This window comes from Xiphias gladius, chromosome 17 (assembly GCF_016859285.1).
Source record: "Xiphias gladius isolate SHS-SW01 ecotype Sanya breed wild chromosome 17, ASM1685928v1, whole genome shotgun sequence".
Lineage (NCBI taxonomy): Eukaryota > Metazoa > Chordata > Actinopteri > Istiophoriformes > Xiphiidae > Xiphias > Xiphias gladius.
The window spans coordinates 17423662-17443775 of NC_053416.1; the positions used below are offsets into that span (position 1 = coordinate 17423662).

Genomic DNA, 20114 nt, shown 5'->3' on the forward strand with positions numbered 1-20114 from the left:
TGGAATCATCATTAGTAACATTATGTCAAAGAGTAAAATTTTTAAAAAGCTATCTAGAGGAGCCATCAGGCCTTCCAGCAGTCATACTTGATAATTCTATGTGAGGGATCCATACAAGGTGTAGTTATTTCATGTCAGCTGTGGTGCAGATTACTTTTTTACTCATCAGATCTCAGATGTGCAGATAAAGTCCCCCATAACCTTTCCGCCAGAGGAGAGCATGCAGATATTTCTGTCTGCTTTGACTGTTTTATTAGTGGCAAAAGCAGCATGATGCAATAAGTTTGAGCCGAACCCAGGACAGGCTGAACCAATTACTCAGGCCTTGACAACGTGTCCAACACCAACAGCCAAGCTAAAAATTCCAGCCTGAGAGGAAAAACCTGAGTGTCCATTGGCTGTGATAACTATAATTTCCCGATTGGCACCCTGTCTAAGGCTCTGAATTTACTGCCGTCGCTCTTCTCAGCTGTTTGTCGTCAAGCAAAGCAAACAAAGACTCGGTTTTCCTCAGGTTAGCTCGGCTTTTTCTGTGGTCTTACAGTATGTTTGTAATTTTATGCAGGAAGCAGAGATGTAAAGTCACAGAAATTGTTGACTTGTTGCTTTTGCCAAAGTGCAGACAAATGTTGACTTTCCCTCTCTAATCCGTAATGAGTCTGAAGTGATCTCGTCCTGATGACATTTTTTCCATGTTTTGTCTGCCCCGTGAGAATCACAGAGCAACATAAGGGTAGGGAGTGGGTAAAGTCAAATGAAGGGGAAAAAGGAATGATAAGTGGGGGGAGAAAGAGGGCCAGGAGGAGGGCTGGCCCCGACAGAAAGATGTATGTAGATATGCTGGACGTTTCACTTTGAAAATAACACAACTGCACAATAGCAGTGAAGAACTGACAGCATATTTCCATCATCGAGAAGAGAACTGGGAGACTTTTCTCATGGAGAGTTGGGAACATTCCTCATCTCTTTTTTTTTTTTTTAAATCTTTGGACTGACAGACAAGATGTTCCCAGTCAGCTCGGGTAATGAGAAACAAAAATATTTGCCTGATGGTCTGTGAATGTGTTGCGGAGTGAGAGGAGATAATGGGGCTATTGTGGCAGTGCAGGATCATGGTTTTCAGCCCAGTATGACCCAGTTAGTTCTCACTCACTATCTACTGTGTATGAGAGAGTTTACATACTTTCATTATCATTGTTTTAATCATTTATCATTGTCTTTGAGCACATCCAGTAGTAAGTTAACTATTACAGAGCAGTGGGAGCAGGTGGAATTCCTCTGGGTTTCAGAGAGAGATTAGGAACCAAACCCGGCCCGGCTCTGTGAATGGACACTTGTACGTGTTTATGAGATCAGGCTGACTTTGGGGCTCATGCGTCTAGTAATGTACTTTGGTGGAATTACAGGCTGATGAAGTATTTCCCTCAACTGGAGTGGGAGGTGCACACATGCCTGAGTGAGTATATTTTTAACTTTAAAATGCCAGAAATCTTCCAATGCGATGCATTTCTGTGTGGCAGGGGAAAACAGCTATAATATACTTAATGATTAGGACTTGTTTGCATTGTGGTTATATCTGCCCCACCCTTCTAATGTGCATTGTCTTGAACGTATTGATAAGTTATGAGAGACAAGTGGACAGATGTTTTGAAAGGAAACGCTACATCTGTTTGGTGGGAGACTCAAAGGAAAGGCTTTGGGAATATCAGCAGCTTCCTGTTGTTCTTTTTTTTTTTACTCATTCTGGTTTGTCTGGGGTCATGCCATTTCAGAGAAGCATTTGGCTTCGCATTACTTGCTGTAACGCGTGATGATTGTTGCACCACATGAGAATGTGGGTGTTATATCAGCAGGGCAAATCCGAAGATTCAAATGGTATTCATGTGTACATATTGTTTATTTATTGCTGTATAAGAGGCCTGTTTTTATTTTGACAATGTTTCAGAATTGACAAACTGTCTAATATCACAGTGCCCTGTGACTATCTGGGTGTGTGCTGCAGATGATATGAATCTGTCTAGACCAACTGTGCATCACTCTTATCCCTCCTCCTTCAGGCTGAGGGTATTTCTTGTCCTGAGTTGAGCCTCTCATGCAGCACTCCTCCCTGCCTGTGTACCAACACAACAAGCCCCAACACTCAAATGGTTATGTTTAAGTTAAGGTTAAGGTTAGGGCAAAGGGGATATTTTGGAATGTCAGTGTTAGAGACAGGATTTGTGCATGGCCTGGAAGGCAGTGCTGCTTGAGCAACTCAATACAGGGCAAGGAGGACCATGTCGTGTGAATTCATACAAGTAGAAATGTGATCAAATAACTTGTTCTCTTCAGTCTCCCATACATCCATCAGGTGAATGAATCAGGCTGTTTCTTTTTAAGTCTCCTGAGTCTCTGACTGAGACTCTTTCAGTGTTTTTGCTCTCATCCATTCTTTCACCTGTCTACTCTTGTATCATGTCCAGACATCCTGCACGAGCCTGCATACATGTGCTCCACAAGTCAGTTTAGACAGTGTATAGCGGTGTCTGAGTGCAGGGCACACAAGCTGACCAAACCGGACCTCCCACCAGACACGTATTTCAGGGTCTGTAAGAAATCCTCACATCGGTGTGATCAGTAAATACACATACTGACGCTGCAGCTGGCAAATCTTCCAGTAGTGGAAAGATGGATACAAAATAATACTGAAATGTAAAGAAAGCTTTATTATCATCCCCCCACAGTGCTCATAACTTGTTGAATGCAAAAACATTACATCATCTATTTATTAAACCTGGTGTTATTAAGCTGAGGCATTTGTGTTTTTAGTAACTTTTGACCAATTCCTTTCATTTACTGTCGTAAACGTTTATCAGACAAGTCAAAAATGTGAAACTGAGGTGCAAGGAAAGCTTATTAATTATCTTTTTAATTGGAGCACATTACTAACAGAGATTAACACAAACAGTCAAAAGTAGTATTGTATGGAGCTCCGAAACGGACAAAATGTAAATGGTCAGACAACAAAAATATGTAGCTCCACAAATTGTTTGTAAAATAATTAGATTGGAGTTTAAAAAGAGATATAAAGCTGAATGATGTATACAACTATAATTTTCTTCTTTTTACAACATTTGGTCAGTTTCAGGGCTCCATACAATTTGGCCTTGGACTTTTTGTTGTAAAAATTCTTTAAACAACATCTTTTCAAATCTCTGTGTTAAAAATTGTATAAGTCACAATCTTTATAATAATTATGCCTGACTACTCAAAAGCAACATCCTTTTACACTTTTTTACTTTGAAGCTGTGCTCATGCACGCGCTCCAGTTGATGAAATAAGATGTGACACGACAACAACAACAGTAAAACTCCAATCTTTAATTATCTGATGACCTGTCAAAGCTAATGAGCTAATACCATTTACCAAATATTTTTTACAAATTACATTATATTAGTAAATAAGGACTGACTTTGTTTTTAATAATCCCTTTAATCTGCTACAGTGGCTCATTTGCTAGATAGACGGCTACAGTGACTAAACTACATTCGAAATCACTATTAAAGGACATTCAGCAATTTTCATCCCCTCAGCTGTAACCTCCCCCTCATTGCTGAGGGCGACTGACCCAGAACATCAACCGTCTCTGCAGACTGTGCTTCAAGTCCATGTGGTTACTTAGCGGCCTCTGTTTGTTTGTTTTTATTTTCCTTAGTGACTCATCATCTGTTTCATTTCCTCCATCTCTCCGCTCTGGCTCCTGACCATGGGAAAAGCCTTGAGAGATCAATAGTGGAGTCTTTCTCCCACTGTCTTTCACTCTCTCTCTCTCTGTCTGTCTCTAAGCCAAATCGTTCCTGTGGGACGTCTCAAATGATGGCTCACGTGTTCGCTCACTTCCTCTGGAACACAGTATTTCTCTATCCCATTATCACTGATGTGTCAAGAACAGTGGACACATTATAATCCATTGTGCTTAGTCATATTATCATACATTGTTATTCAACAGTTTTCCAGGGTGGAAATACCCTCTTTCCAGTTTTGTTGCATCAGTGGGACGGAGCTTGGAGCAGGAACTCAGGGGACAGGAGGTCTTTTCCATCTCCTACTCCTACAACACGTGCTTTACCAATAGACAATGCTGAGGAGACTCACAGCATTGCAGGGTTTGGTTTCCAGCCTTTTTCTGATACTCTGGTGTGGTCCATCTGATCTTTCAATCAATGGAAAATGATGTAGGAGTGACAACATCTCAGGGACTCTGAGGAGGATCTGAACTTTGACTCGGTGCCTCTCTTAACTCTTTTAAACTGGAGTTCAGTGTTAGAGTGAAGTGCTATACTTGTGGGTTTATTTGCCAAAAAAGAGAAAGGAAGTCAAAAAAAAAAAAAAAAAAAGGACGTTTAGTCAGAAGTAAGACCACGTCTTGGAGGGCAGTGCCGATGCTGGGTGTCAGGGATGTAACTCTGCACCGGGATGGGGAGGAGAAGGGGTTGGGAGGAGGGAAATACCAGAGGAACTCAGTGGGTGAATGAAAAAAGCTAGGAGCAAGACATAAACAATAATGTGGATACTGGTCTGGGGATTATTAATCTTCAGACAAAGTCATGGATCTAGCTGTTGTCTGGACTCTGTAATAGGAGAGAAATGGTAAGAACTGCACGTCTGTCAGAGAAGTAAGAAAACTGTTGGCCAGCACTGTTGTGTTTTTCTGCCTAATTTTATGTTTTCCTTTGTAAAATAACACTCTCTTTCATTTCATTAATCATTTTAAATGTATATTTTCAATGTCCATTTTTCAGTGTTTTGTCAACGTTCTCAGCAGAAGTCATTTCTCTTTAAAAGTAGCAGCCCAGACTGTGTGGCTGGCGATGTCTATTTTCAGAAGCTCATGGCAACTCTGAAGGGCATAACTGCCCCCATAATGACAGGTTACAGTGGAAGGCCCTGCATTTGCAAGCATTAAAACTATTCCCCAGCCTGGGTGTGTACGTTAAATCACTGAGGCTTGCGGGAGCAGGAGCATATGTGTGCACATGGGAGTGTGTGTGTGTGTGTGTGTGTGTGTGTCTGTTTGTGTGAGTCAGACAGAGACAGAGAGAGACAGATTACCCTGCCCGCTCTCCTGTCCTGTGTCTGTGTGCGTGGCTGAAAGAGGGCCTGTGTTGACAGCCAGTGGGCTGACAGCAGAGGCGTGAGGGGTCCAGTGTCAGTGCTGAACAGAGGGGACGGTCTGTTCTCCGTGTCACTGGGTCCTCACACAGAGGCTCATACACTGGATGCGATTGTCAGATATGTGTGGTTTCACCCGGCAACCTTGTCTGGACTGACATCAGATGCAGATTGAACGTTCTGTTGTCTTAAACAGCCTGGGCTAAACTTGGAGCGTGACAGCTGTGGATGGCTTTTGGCTATTATTTTCAAGAATTTGAACTGATCGGTGATGTCAGCATGGAGCGACAAAGAGCTCAAGCAGTTGTTTTTGATGAAACAGTCATGTGTCTGTGTGTGAATGGGTTGATTTGGTCATTTCCTGACATACTGACTGGTGAGAAATTGAAGGAAAAAAAAGAATAAACGAGAAACACAGGACAAGAGGTGACACTGAATGCTTTGATGAGTATGAAAATGATTTGAATCATATGCTATTGCCTTCAAAGTCACTACATTTCAGCCCAATTGAACAGCTATGGGACTGACATCTTTGGGACACCTTTGGACTGACAGACAGACAGTACTGATGGTGTTCCATCCCTCCAGTAGAGTTCCAGAGACTCTGTGCTAAAAAACCACTGAAGCTGTTCTGGAGGCTCAAGGTGGCCCAACACCTCACTGAGACACTTTATGTTGGTTATTTCCTTAATTTGTCAGCCATCTGTTTATGATATCTGGAGATCTCCTCCGAAATTTACATGTCAGAATATGACATAATTTAAATTTCCCAGTTGTTTCATTGTATCTTGTTGACACTAGATAGTAGGAGATTGTCTGTTTCAGTTTTGCTTGGTACGCTAAGATGTATTAAATTGTTGCCAGGACAAGCAACTCATGTGGGTGATAGTGAAAGACATGGATACCAGCTTTCAGCAGAAAAATATGGTGAGTCATCTGGACCGCTTATGTGTCTGTTGTGCGATTGTTTGAGAATGTCTGGTCCTGGTGGATTGTTGTTTCCCTCTCGTTTGATGTGAGCACGATGAGCAGACAGCTGCATCTAATCTCCAGCATCTGTCTGCAAACATGGAGTGTGTGTGTGTGTGTTTGTAAGATCTGTGAGTGAGCCACAGTGACTCATCATGGTCAGAGGAAGCAGTGATCTGACCCCTGATGTGTGAGGCACCTGCAGAGCTCATTCACACCTTTTGCTACATCTCAAAAGCACAATATTATGATGTTCACATAAGATCAGGCTGCTATTGCCACTCTTTTTGTCAAATACCTGCCTGTGCTCATTCTCTAACATGGAGACAATAATCTCTCTTTGGTCAATGCCATCTTTCTTGATGGATCGTTTTGTCTGGCTAGTTCTGGAGAGACAATTACCCAGTATAATTGTTTGGTCACATGGGCTTATAACTGGGCCAGAAGGGTTTCTAAGGAAAGCACTGTTCCCATTGTAGTACAACTGTAGTAGCAGTATTCCCAACGCTCCCATTCATCCCCTGCTCTTCTCTCTCTCTCTCTCTCTCTATCTCCTTGTATGTGTGTATTTGCTTCAGGATCTACACGTGTCAGATAATTCTGACAGTCCAGCCGACATGGACCGCATGAGCAGGAATAAAGTGGAAAAGGGGCGACAGATGCACCAGGTCTTACAGGTGAGTCAGTTCTTACTTCAGGACCAGTGTCTATTTAAAGCTGAAACAAGTGGGATGTTAAATCAAGTGTAACTGGCTTGATTTTTAGTACCATCTGTGGTGTGTCAGCTTGTAAGAATGTAAGATTGTTTAAAGAATTTAAGAAGTAATATTTTAACCAGCTTCCAAACAAATCAGATGAATCTGGCAGGCACTGCTTGTTGTAAGAATGGGCATGTCTACCTTTTTTTCCCCTTTTAAATATATTCACAGTATATGTTAATTCTACATCTTTTAAATGTAACAAGTGTTGCATGATGATCTGATGATATAACTGACCATGTGAAAGCCACTGTATTTACTAATGCAATCTCACATACTGCTTTAGTAAAAGATTCTGGTCTTGATAGTTTCAAAACTAGTGTCTTTGTGCCAATGTTGCATCTTCAGATTAACATTTATAATAGTGTGTCTTAATCAACTGTAAAAAAGAGACAGATTTCAGGATTAAGGCCTGTAGTACAATTTGAATCGAGTACATACACTGGAATTCTTACTTGAACAGATTAATATTTACGTTTTGTTGTTTAGCTGTTCAGGCATCTAATTTTCACTGGTAGCATCCCATAAAATACTAATGTGGGAAATCTAATCTACTGTATATCACTTTCAGGATGTGTATGTTTTCAGGATAATGTAATGATGTCTTTCAATCGATTTTGTTTTTACAGAGCACCCCTTTAGACCTGATTGAGACAGGCAAGTCCCTGAAAGTCCAGGCAGAGCGCCCCCACCTGGTTAGTTTGGGAAGTGGACGTCTGAGTACAGCCATCACTTTGCTACCACTGCTGGAAGGTGAAGACCTGCTTGTGTGTATGTCTGTCCGTGGCTTTGAGTGTATGATTGTGTGCCGGGAGGATGAGTGGGTATAAAAAAGTACTGGCCTCATCAAAATGGAAATTTACCTTTTGCTTTTCACAGAGTACTAATTTAAACTGATATCAAGTCTCACTAAAATGCAAAAGTTATGCAGTACTTACTTTATCGATATCATCATGTGCTTGTTGAATGGGACCTCTGAAACCTCACTAACAGCTTATTAAATGCTCCATCTTTACTTTTTTAAGTTGGCCATAACTTTGGGAGATCCTGCAAGATCAGAAAACTCCACATGGTTTTAACCTCCCTTTCAGCTCAGGCATCTCTGTACTGACTGTAGGATCCGTAATCTATGTTATTGTTATCAACATGAGAAGTATAGACACTTTCATAAGCACATTATTCAAAATAAGTCAGTGGTTCTTAATAAGTAAGTGGTGCAACAAGCCACATGATGAATTGACAAAAACTGCTGACATATTACCTTCTAACCATCTTGTTGTTTCTCATACTTTGTTGCAATTGCACCATGGTCTGTGATTTTCTTGCATCATTTGTCTCACACTGGTCCTAGACACCACAGAGGAAAAGAGAGGAGAGGGTGTGACAAAGAAAAAAGCCTTCTGGATATCATCTGTGATATCTGTGATATTTTTGTGTTGAGTTATATGTCTTGCACTTAGCCAGTGATGGAATATAACTGATAGTCAAATTACAACACAGTAAATAGTAGATGGTTATATTAATTCCTTCTGACAAGAAGCCTGTCATCTCCCAGGCTAAGGACGTCTCTTGAGAGTAACACCTAACTCCATTTTTGATTCTGCCCCAGTGCCCTTGACCTCTGAGCCCCCAGCTTTCAACCTCAACCTAAGAATACTTCACAAAAGTATTCACAAGTCCATATGGATGTCCAGTAACTGATACTGAGAAAATGTATTCTCTTGTTGCAGGGAGAACCACACTGGGCAGTGAGGGGACAGATATCCCCCTGCAGGGCCCCGGCGTCGCAGCACAGCATTGCTACATTGAAAACCAGGCAGGCATTATCACCTTGTACCCATGTGGAAACCAGTGCTCTGTAGATGGCCTTCCCATCTCCGAACCCTATCACCTGACACAAGGTAGCACAGTTGTGGACTTAAATGACTGCAGTAATATGATTGTTGAGTTAAAGCTTATTTATCTTGTATCTTCATAATAACTATAACTTCATAATATTTGCCATAAAAACAAACAAAATGTAACCAGATGATTACTAGTGATTGAATAGGACAGTAGTGCATATTGTGTCTACTTCTAAGAAACTTACACGGATGTACTGTCAAATAACTTAAAATGGCCGCTGCATTTGTAATATTCAAATAGAGAACTTTTATAGGATAAACTAGGTTCTGCTGAGTGTCTAAATTGGAGGCAAAGTGGACAAAAACAGTCCAGCTTCGCAATAGCAAAACAGTCCCATGTCCTTCCAGTAACATGCATACTTGCCGTAAAAAAAGCAGTCCCGCCCCCCTCAGGCCCCTCTCCATGGGATCCAAGCCAGCGGCTACACCAGAATGTCATTTGAAGCCGGGTGATCAGGCAGTGAATGAGGAGGCAGCAGCTGCTCAACAAGAATACTTCAGGCTTTGCTTCATTCAAAGGACAATCATGAAATGCTGAATAAAACAACCCAGGGATGGAGGAAACGGCCTCATTTATATCATAAGGAGCAATGTTGACTTTACTTTGAAGGAGGAAATAAACACTTAACTCCCTGTGGAATATCCATAACTGGAAACAAAACTGCAGCGTGTGACTGTCAGGAAATATATCAGGCATTCTTGAAAGCCACCGGAAATGCGGGGAAGAGGAAGGAGTTGATTTCACTTACTGGTTAACCACATGTGAGTTCAACTAGTCAGCTAACTTATGTCAGTTAAACAGTCAACGCACTACCTACTGCGCAGGAGGATGAATACACTGTCGTCACAAATAACCAAACAAGAGGGTCGCTCGTAAGTTGCAAGGTCTCTAACTGACTCCAGTTACCAACGTTAGCAGATACTGTATGTTAAGCTCTTTGCCACGTCTGTGTCAGACTTTGGGATTCACTCTTGGATCTCCTTATTTTACCACATGTCAGACTGAATGTGAAATGTTAAGATGTGTTAAAAATAAATCTCAGAGAAGAATTGGTCCTAACACTTAAACTTCCTATTCTATTGCCTGTTGAACGCAGTTGTTCAATAGTAAGCAGGACAGTATCATGACATTGTTTGCATACACACAGCACTTATACTATAAAAAAAAACAAACTGACCACAGTCATTACAGACATTAATTTGTTAAGCCATTGTAAGGATGAATTTGCGTCAATTTCTAATTGGAATTAGTTGAATGTTTGAGGTTAGAGCTTGTGTATGGAAAAAAAATACACTGGACAATCAACAATCAGTTTTTGTAGCAGTACATTCATGGTGGTGTGAATATTCTGTCTCTCTGAAAATGATAACCACTACATAACTGACCCATATAACTTTCTACCCACATGGTCTTCTCTCCTGGCAGGGTGCATGCTATGTTTTGGTCATTCGGCCTTTTTTCGCTTCAACCATCCAGAGGAGGCACTGAGGATGAAGAGCATGCTGCCTGGAGGAAGCCAAGGACTAAGCACCACAAAAACTCTTCCTAAAGGTAAAAACCCTTCTTTGATATTTATACAATACGATAAAGCAGCATCTAAATCCAGACTGAACAATTCCTGTGATCCAGAAATAAGCTGGTCACTGACAACTGTCTGTATGAAGGTTGCACAGTTTCCTCAGCAGCTATTCTGGGCAGAGCAAATGCTTTGGGCTGATAGTCAAACTAAGTGTTACAATCACTTTGGGTTTTTTCTACCTTCTTGCAAAAATTAAAAAAGTTGCGTGAGTTCCCACTAATGCTAAACAGAGATTGTAAAATTTCGTGTAGTTCAGCTGAAGAGAATTGTGAGGCTTTGTTCTTTGGGTAGGATGACATATGTGATCAAACTCTATATGAACAGTTGTTTAAAATATGCATGTTTCAAGGCTTATGTCCTCATTAATGGTTATTGAGATGACATAGAGTAAACATGATGAAAGATGACCGTAAACACTTGATTGGTTAGATTATTTGACTCAAAACTCAGACCTGAATGACTTGTTTTGTGCTTCTCAAATCTGACACGAGGTTTGCCAGCTCTTGTTTTCCATATCATTCAGCTCAATCTTTTGTTGAAGTTTGAATTTTATGCTGGTTATTATTATCCTTGACTGGATGTAGAAATAGCTTGTTCAAAACTAATTATCTGTGGCCTACATTGTGATCTAGTTCATTTAAATTGGGGGATTTTGCTCAGTGTGTGACCCTATTGTGACAAGGACTGTTATAATCTTTGCCACCAGTTTTTGGATCATTTCTTCTTTCCTACAGTTATATTTATATGATGTTATATAATAGTGGTAACTGTTTCCTTGTGCTGTCGATGATATTTAGAAGCCATTCTCTTCTGACCTTACTGGTTTGGCTGTCAGTGCCTGAACAGTAGAGTAAGAGCCACCACACCCTGCCTAGTGTGTATGACCCACTCTTTCCTGACCAGGCCCTGATTTCATCTGCTCTGAATGAGGTACACGGCTGCAGCTTTTATATTTAGCAGCTCCAGATCCCTGTAGGATTACAACACAAGCGAGGATCACAGCATCCCAATCGCCAGTTTTGGTTCATACAAGACAGCATCGGCTCCGAGACAATTATCGCTATTTAAAGTTGGCTTTCAGGACACTGTGTGTGAATGTGTGTGAGCAACAATATGTTCGGGCATGTGTATTTTTCCTTTTATGGTCGACCCTCTTTGTCCTACAGCACTGACCCGAGGAGTGGTGGATGTCAAAAGGACAAAGATGACACACAAAGTGGGAAGGACAGATCCTTCCCCCTGTGTTTGTTTATGTGTGTTTGTTTATGCGTGTTTTTACAGCTGTCTTTTTAAGTGTGCTTGACCTCCTTATTTATTCAACGGGAATGCTCATACACAAGTGTTTCTCTCCCTTCTACAGACTCTCATAGTGTCCTTAACGGGAATCAACAGTCTTTTTCAAGCAACGGCGACTCCAAAATCAACAACATTACAAAGGACCTCCAGGACTCCTTGGTCCTGAAGGTCTCACCATCATCAGGATCTGGTAAACAGCCTGTTCCTCAGCCCTCTCTTCCAAACATGCTCAATGGAAGAAACAGCTCCACGACAGAAGACTCCATTTATGAAAACAGCAGCAGCAGCTCTAGGGGCCTGAACCTTGGCGACAAAACCCCTCCAGTACCTGCCCGGTCCACTCATACCAACCACAATCCCGTACCCAATCCACGGACCTCATTGTCTCTTGCCTCAAGCAGTGCTACTGGTGTTCAAAGGACCCAAGAGAGCTCAAAGTTTCTTAGCAATGTAAGGTCAAGCCCTACAGTGCCTAGCACGGGGTCAGGACAGGACACAGAAAACTCTAGCCTAACTCACAAATCATCGTCTGTCAAATTTTCCCCAACGGCTCCTTCCAGCCCTCGAGTAAGAGGTTCCTCCCTACAGAAGAGATCCCCCAGCCCCATGCGAGAGCAGGGTCAGTATCTCTCCCATGTAGACGTCCCTCAAAGGCTCAGGACTCCGGAGCCAACTGGGCCGACCAGCCTGAGAGAACTTCCTCCTCTCAGCCCTTACATGTCCCGCAGAGGGACTCCAGGATCGCAGGGCTTGACTTCCTCCATCGCCTCACAAGGCTTCCCTGCTAAACCTGTCCCCGAGAGCCCACAGGGCCACCGCAAACTCACAACAAAAGCAGAAGCCATGAGGGCACTGTATGCCCAGAGTCCATCACCACTCTCTGGGCTGGAGAAGGAGCCTGGAAGCAGGCAGTTAAGGCCTGGCCCAGGAAGTGCCATCATGTCAGGTCTGGGTTCTTTGTCTGGTACGTCTCCTCTTACTAGCCCTCGTAGCCAAAGAAAAACCTCCTGTGTGACTGTGACAGGATCCTCCAGCAAGGAACAGAGTCTTATGAAACCGTATACCCGGGAACGCAAGAACAGCATCTCTGAGATCAGTGACAATGAGGACGAGTTGCTGGAATACCATCGCTGGCAGAGAGAGGAGAGGCTGCGTGAGCAGGAAATGGAGAAACTGGTAAGTGATCAGCCTTTTACGTATGACTTCATAGTAGATCACATATGATAGGTCCAGTCCAAATATGGATGCTGATGTGAACTTCGCTCAGGAAGTTGTAAAGAAAACATCTGCTACTCTGGTTTGTCTTCTATGAGTGTTTGTTTATCCTATGGCCTGTGTATGAGTGGAATGTGTATATACTTCAAATCTCCAATAATCAACTTCTGGCTGATTGGGAGGAAAAACATCAAAACAAGCTTAAAGGTACATAGCCACAGCTGTATCCGGGCATATAAACTGTTAGCAAAAATGTCTTTTTAAACATTTTTTATTTAAACATCCAGCAGAGCTTATAGGTCTGTTTGGGTTTCCGTGGACTTCTGAGAAAAATATCTTGGTCTTTATCCTGCTAGCTACCGAATTATGTTCATCAGGCAATTGGTGGTGGAAAGCAGGGGGAAACAGCTAGCCTGGCCCTGTCCGAAGGTAACAAAATCTGCCTACCAGAACCTCTAAAGCTCACTGATTAACACATATATTTTGTTTAATTGTAAAGATAAGTATACAAACGACAAGCTGTAGACTTCCGTTTTTGTTTTTCAAAAAATACTGATTATTGCAGGTGTTTCAGGGAATTTCATTTTTAATTTAATTAGTAAATTAATTTAGTTAGTTCACTAATTAGTCAGGAACCTTATTGTCAGCAGCATTAAAAACAACACAGGACAATTGATGAAGACAGACAAACACTATGGTTTTAAAGGACACAAAAACAGTTGAGTGGAGAGGGCGCTGAGACTGCTTGCATGGCAGACACCATGTCTGCATTCAGATATCTTGTCCAAATCTCCTGGCATAGAGCCACGAGCTCTTCTCCCCAGAGCATTACTGGCATCGTAAGCGCATGTGGCCCGGGTGACATGGGGTGAACATTCTTCCTCAAGTCTTAAGGTCCAGAGCAGACGGCGTGGCTGCTTATTGCTCAACACTACATTTATGAAAAGGACGCATGGCATTTACTTTCAAAGCTGCCACCGCTTGACTGAGGCCTCTTTCTAATTCATACCCACACTAGATCCTAGACTGCATACTTGTTATCCATCCTCAATCCACACCCCACCATTCTCAGCCCCAACCCCAGGCTTCCGCTATACTGACAGCTGAAGGGACCGGGGGGGGGGGGTCATTCCTGGCTCTCCATGTCTACAGACTATTTCAGGAACCAAAGGGTTTCTGGTAAGAAGTAATAGTGTTACTGACGACGTGTGCCTGAGCTGGGCTGATAGGGCTTCGATGTTTGTGTCAGACTCTACACTGCTGAGTCATCCAGTATGTCCACGTGTAGACAATGTACAGTAAGCCATTACCTCTGCAAATACAAAAATTGATAAAGGACAAATATTTCTTCACCTAAAGATTTTTTGATTAGATTTTATTAGTTATGTTATATTTGGTATTTCCTCCATCGCACAATTTCCGTTTTGTAGGAATTTATATTATGATGCATTCATGTGGTGGTAGACATCCAATGCTGCCCAATGGACAGCTAAAAATGATCAGTGTCAAACCACCACCCCGTTAGCCAAACAAGAAAACATACGAAAAAGGTACAATTATACAGCAGTAAGCTGAAAATTTTAAATGTCATCAGTATTGGCTGAGGTATTCAGGTTTTTCAGTAATTTCCAGCTATGATGTGCTATGTGGCCTGCACTTGGTAAATACAAAATGATGATAAGATTGTTTATTGCTTGTATATATACAGTAAAATATGTGCACTGCTGCATACACTAGGACATACACATGCTGAATGTATGCCTAGATAACTCCTGTATGAAAAAAAAAATTTAATGACACAATAAATAGTCAGTGACCACATTAATTCACTTTTCGCAAAGAGTAAAATGAGAAGATTTATACTACTCTGTCCGTTAAGTATAAAGTTAGAACCAAGAGATATAAATAGATATGTATGTAGAGACTATTCCTTTAAGATGGGCCTTTCGTTATTAGTCTCGAAGCTCCATTTTATCAAGGCACCTCTAAGACTCCTGTTATTTCTGTTGCATTTATGTTTAAATGGTGCATACCCGCCCCCCCACCCCAAAAAAAAAAAAAAAAAAATTTAAAAAAAATGTATTGACAGCCCAGCTGGCATGTGGTGAACCATGTTTGGGGTCCTGGACTATGTTCTTGATGTGTTGGTTTTGCAGCCTTGAAAGAAGCACACACAAATGATAAATTGTAGACCTATAGATGAGAGAGACAAAGAGAGGATTTCCTTTCAGTGAAACGAATGCTCTATATTTGGCACACTGTTCTCTTGTCACACTTGGCACAGCTCTGCAGGATTTTTTTTTTAATCTCACTTTATTGAACCCAACCTACACACATGGATATTGCTGCACTTTAAAAAACCCATGCTGCCCTTTTCTCTCAGCATAAGTAAAGGGCATATCTAGAGCAGAAGCGATGTAATAGAAAAGTTAATTTTAGCATCAGTTCCACTGAGAAGAGGCCAAACTGCTGGTTTGCAATCCAGTGTCCAAATATTTCTATTTTCTAACTGCAGCATTTGCAATGTGAAAATGTTCGAGAGGTTATTTAAGTGTTGCATGTTGTTAAACCCAATGCAATTTGCGTTTTGTAGATGAAGCAAAAGTTTAACATTTTGGGAAACCTCCAAAGCTAACATAACGCAGTGCTCTCTGAAGCTAATTATGACAATTTATTATACTGAAATAAAACAAGCACTAAAATCCTGTATGAAGAGGTGAGTCTTATTTATCCAGCGGAGAAATCATTTGCAGTTTTGATTTGGAGTCACTGGGTCACATTACATGGAAGCTATTGATAAAACTACCATTATTTTCTGACAAAATATTGATGTAAAATAAATGAATTACACTTCGGAAATCAAAACAAGTGTGCTGCATGAGACCAATTTTGTGTAATTTTTTCCATAATACATTTTCACTAATATGGACGAATTAGCATTAAGGTATTGAAAAATCCTCAGTATCGTGTCATTTAAACAGTAATTAACTGATAGTCTCTAAGTCAAGCCCAAGCCATTAAGAAAGAGAAAGAGGAGGGAGGTGAACCAAACGTCCTCCTACTGCCAACACAGGGTAAAACTGAGTCAGAAGACGCCACTGAATCAACAATGGACAACCGTAAGGGTGGTATCAGTCTTCTCATCTTACTCACTGTTAGAAAGCTTTCAATTTTAAATGTTACACTCTTAAATCAAAATGTTTCGATCACTGTAGCTGTATTGTCCTATCTTTATGCCTATATTGTAGTTAACCTGTCGGTTTACAACTCTGAAGTTCAGATAATTATGGTTAAAGTGCAGTCAAAGTTGCAGTTAAATTAAATGCTCATGACAGAGTTGGTGTGGTTACATGAACAGCCTGAATAATTTAAATACCAGACAAAAGTGGGCTGATGGTTCTTGAAACAACATGAAGCACACTAGGCACCATTGTTCCCAGTTGTGCCAGATTCCTAATTACTGTCAGATTGGAATGATGATTACATATTCTGCACTGTTATTTTGGAAGATTAAAGCATGCATCCCATTGTCTGCAGTGATGAGAGACAACAGAATGGCACAGGGAAGAAACAAGAATCTAAAAAAGATGAACATTTAAAGTATCTTTGCTCAGAATAACAACTGGTGTAGTGTAATCTGAAATACTCTACAGCCAGCGACCAAAATTTGCCGTTCTCTTACATTTCTTCCTCTCACACTTATCACAGACTTTCAGATCCTTTGTTCATAAACAACTCAAGCTCTGACAGGTTTTACTATGAACCCCCCTCCTGAGAGACAAACTACATCAGCTTCGACCCTCCTGCTATCAGGTTACAGTTGTCCCATGCCAGTGGCTGAGGGACAGCTGCCTAAGTGGGACAATGTAACACGAAGACATTTGAAGCTTATTTGCAATATGATCAATGATGTAGGACAGCACGCTTACGTCTCACATCTTCTATAGGAGCGACAGAGGCTGGAGACCATCCTCAATCTGTGTGCAGGGTATAATCATGAGGACAGTGCTGTGGAGCTGGCTGAGGTGGTGACAAGCGGGCTGCTGGGGGGCGCTGCAGGAACCTGCTCTGACACGGGACGGGGGATGTCCCTTCAGCGAGTAGACAGACCCGTGAGGATGAGAGAGAATGATGAGGAAACCCAGAGAGAGGAGTCCAGCAGCACAGAGAGCACACATCAAGAGGTAATAACCATATGCGTGCATACATGCGCGTGTGGAGAGAATTACATTATTTGTGTTTTTCTCTGACAAGGAATCTGACAAAAAGTTTTAATCTTAAATCTCCCGTCAGTGTGAAGAGCTGTTAGCCAGTCAGGAGCAGGTCTACCTGGAGGAGGAGAGGAGCAGGGTCTTGGTCAGGGTTGAGGACTTGAAGCACAGAGTCAGTGAACTGGAGCAGCAGCTACAAGAGACCAAACAGGAGGTCAGCACCCACTCAGGCACACACACACACACACACACACACACACGCGTACATACTACAGACTGTTGATGAAAATTAAAGATCAGCTCTTAGGTCAGCTCACCCTTTTAGTGAGAGGTATGGAAGCTGATTCGCCCTCAGGTATGTATTTAGCTTGACAGTACTTGCTGGTTTGCAGACTCTGACTCCATTATTTGTCTGTAGGCGGAGATGGAGCAAGCCCTGCTGCAGGCAGAGAGGCGGGCAGAGCAGGAGCAGGTGGAGGCTGAAAATGAAATCATCTCTCAGCTGCAGCTCAAACTCAGCCAGCTGGACAATGCCATCCTGAAAGAGAAGGACAAGGTGGGAACCCAAGACAAGAGAAAGTGATGCTGTAAATCCTGTCAGTTCACTAAAAGTCACTGGTCTTGCAGTTTGCACGTGAATGTTGGACATGTCCTTCAACATCTGTGTTTGAATATATAAAAACTCACTCCTTCCCGAATGTGCAAACAATCTAGATATACAGTGTCTGTTTTGTGATATCTCAACTGACTTACACTGCTTATTTAGTAGACGTCTGTCCTAAAACACAAAGCACAAAGTGTCTTCGCTCTGCAGCGTCCAACAGTTGTTGTGTTAAAAAGACAAAAACAGCAACAGCTGAAATCTTGCTCACATGTGTTGGGCTTTCAGCTGGATGTGACCAACACTAAAATGTTGATGCAGACTTGCACCTTGCACCTTTTTATTTTTCTCCTGTTTTGATGTGATCAAATGTGTAACGCTTGTCACCTCTAACACTCCTGCCAACCTAACCTCTAATACTTTAACTGCCTTGGCGTCTTAGCTTTAAAGCTTGGCTGCATGGATTTGAGTTGTCTGTGATTTTTTTTTTGTTTCTCCCTGGGGTGGTGTGTGTATGTGTGTCTGAATGCGGACCCAATTGTGTGTATGTGTGTGTGTTTCCGTGTGTTTTTTAGGGCAGGGCTAATGTGTCGGCTGAGCGGAAGGTCCTGGAAAAGCAGAGGAATGAGTACAATGAGCTGAAGAGGCAGTTTGATAAGTGCCCCTTGTCTCTAAGGGAACAGTTACAGGAGCAGCTCAGCAGGGTCAGTGTTCTCACGCAGCCCACTGGCTGGCAACAGTGAGTTATAATATACCAAATACCACAGTACTGTATGATCTGCGCAGAAACAGCCACAGACATAACAATGACTCTGTTTTGAAGCACTCAGAGCTACTCATAAATCTGCAGACTGTGCATTTCCTCTTTTCTGCTGTGGCCCTTCATTACTTAAATGCGTAAGGTTTATGATGCTAATGCCATTTACAAGTGTGACTATACATTAGGCAACGCTTTTGCTACTCCAGTAGTAATTTTAGACTGCTGCTTAATTGCTGCTGTTCCCTCATTCTGGATGCTTGACACTGTCAGCTGCAATTAGTATTAATTAATAATGTCATTAACAGCTTTGCTCTAAAAGTTTGCATGCCTCTTGCATTTGAAAATTGACTATGAATGATTCAGGTCACCTACGCCACCTTAATGCTTTTAGGCATTGTCAGATCTGATGGTATGAAATGTTTGCTATTTCATCATTCATCATCATCTCTAAATATTTTACGACCTCTCCAGCCTGTCAGTAGGAACCATCACTTGCATCTCTTGGTGATATTGTTTTAATATTTTTTGGGGATAACAGTGGGGGTTGGCATTCAAGAATTAGTTATATCAGGGTCTGCAAACACAGACAGTGGTAGTAAGTCGGATCCATTCTTTGTTGGTATTTGTCTTTTCACGAGCTTTGTTGACAATCAGAAAAATATAGAATATTTCCAACCTTATCCTTCAATAACTCTGTTTCAGTAATTTCATACAGTGTATGTATATCTGTATGTGGACAGAAAGCTGAAGCTCTGGAGTCAGGGACCAAGCAGTTTGAGGAGCTGGAGTTCTGCCAGCTGGAGGAGGAGAGCAGTTTGGAGGAGAAGAAGGAGACTCAGAGCTCGCAGCTTCTCCAAGAGCGAGCCGAGTATCAGTGCAGCTTGGCCAAGAGAAAGGTGGGAATACATGTATCACAGAAAACACATATATGTGTGTGTAAAATATGATCACCAACATGAGATTATATGTCAGTGTGACTTCAAGAACCTGGGTATATTGATTCTCAGGAGAAGATGTCCGCTCTGGAAGCTCAGGTGAAGCAGCTGGGGTTACAGGCAGCTCAAGACTGTGAGAGGATGGCTAAAGACAGGACAGTGGCTCTGCAGCTGTTACACAAGGTTAACCTCTCATAATGAACCTCGTCTTACCTGCATTGTTTTTAATTAATAATAGTGATGCAAGACATGCTGGTAGGTGTGACTGAATGGGAAAGCACCTGTATATCCATGCTGATTCTGCCTCCTAGGAGCAAGACCGGTTGTGTGCGCTGGAGAAGAGGTACCACACCTTGACAGGCGAGAGAAATTTCCCCAAGCCCAACAGCAACATGAAAGAGGTGAGCAGGCAGGAACATGTGAGACATGATATCACAACCACCTGTGGTTTCTAAGCCGGAGGGAAAATTACTGCAAAAGTGGATTTAAAAAATAAAAATAAAACTTAGACTAACTTTTTAAACAGGAACTGCTTCACATCAGCGAACCTGACCTTGTTTATGTGGACGATCCTCCTGATAGCCCCTGTCCCTCCTCTGCCTCCTTCTCCTCCTCTCACATCCCCTCCCCTGAACTCTATCCTGTTAGGCTACAAGAGGTAAATCTCAACAAAACCCTCTTTGAAACAAAACCTAACAAATCCTAAATGCCTGTGCTGCAGTTTAGGCAATAAA

At 41.9% G+C, this 20114-nt stretch overlaps 1 protein-coding gene across 8 annotated transcripts in view; it reads left to right on the forward strand.

Annotated features, from left to right (window-relative positions):
- phldb1a (pleckstrin homology-like domain, family B, member 1a) overlaps positions 1–20114 on the forward strand; it is a 34637-nt gene that overhangs the window by 2121 nt on the left and 12402 nt on the right. For 2 of the 8 annotated variants that reach the window (XM_040150067.1, XM_040150072.1), the window contains exons 1-14: positions 3928–4629; positions 6699–6797; positions 7508–7631; positions 8609–8779; positions 10209–10334; positions 11723–12834; positions 16821–17057; positions 17167–17298; positions 17503–17640; positions 18261–18389; positions 19186–19341; positions 19453–19563; positions 19692–19781; positions 19907–20038. In XM_040150067.1, coding sequence (XP_040006001.1) covers positions 4627–4629; positions 6699–6797; positions 7508–7631; positions 8609–8779; positions 10209–10334; positions 11723–12834; positions 16821–17057; positions 17167–17298; positions 17503–17640; positions 18261–18389; positions 19186–19341; positions 19453–19563; positions 19692–19781; positions 19907–20038 — 2760 coding nt within the window. In that variant the 5' untranslated portion in view covers positions 3928–4626. Of the gene's footprint in view, positions 1–3927; positions 4630–6060; positions 6079–6698; positions 6798–7507; positions 7632–8608; positions 8780–9236; positions 9545–10208; positions 10335–11722; positions 12835–16820; positions 17058–17166; positions 17299–17502; positions 17641–18260; positions 18390–19185; positions 19342–19452; positions 19564–19691; positions 19782–19906; positions 20039–20114 lie in introns of those variants that run through there. The other 6 variants (XM_040150071.1, XM_040150074.1, XM_040150068.1 and 3 more) reach the window with 5 other exon arrangements.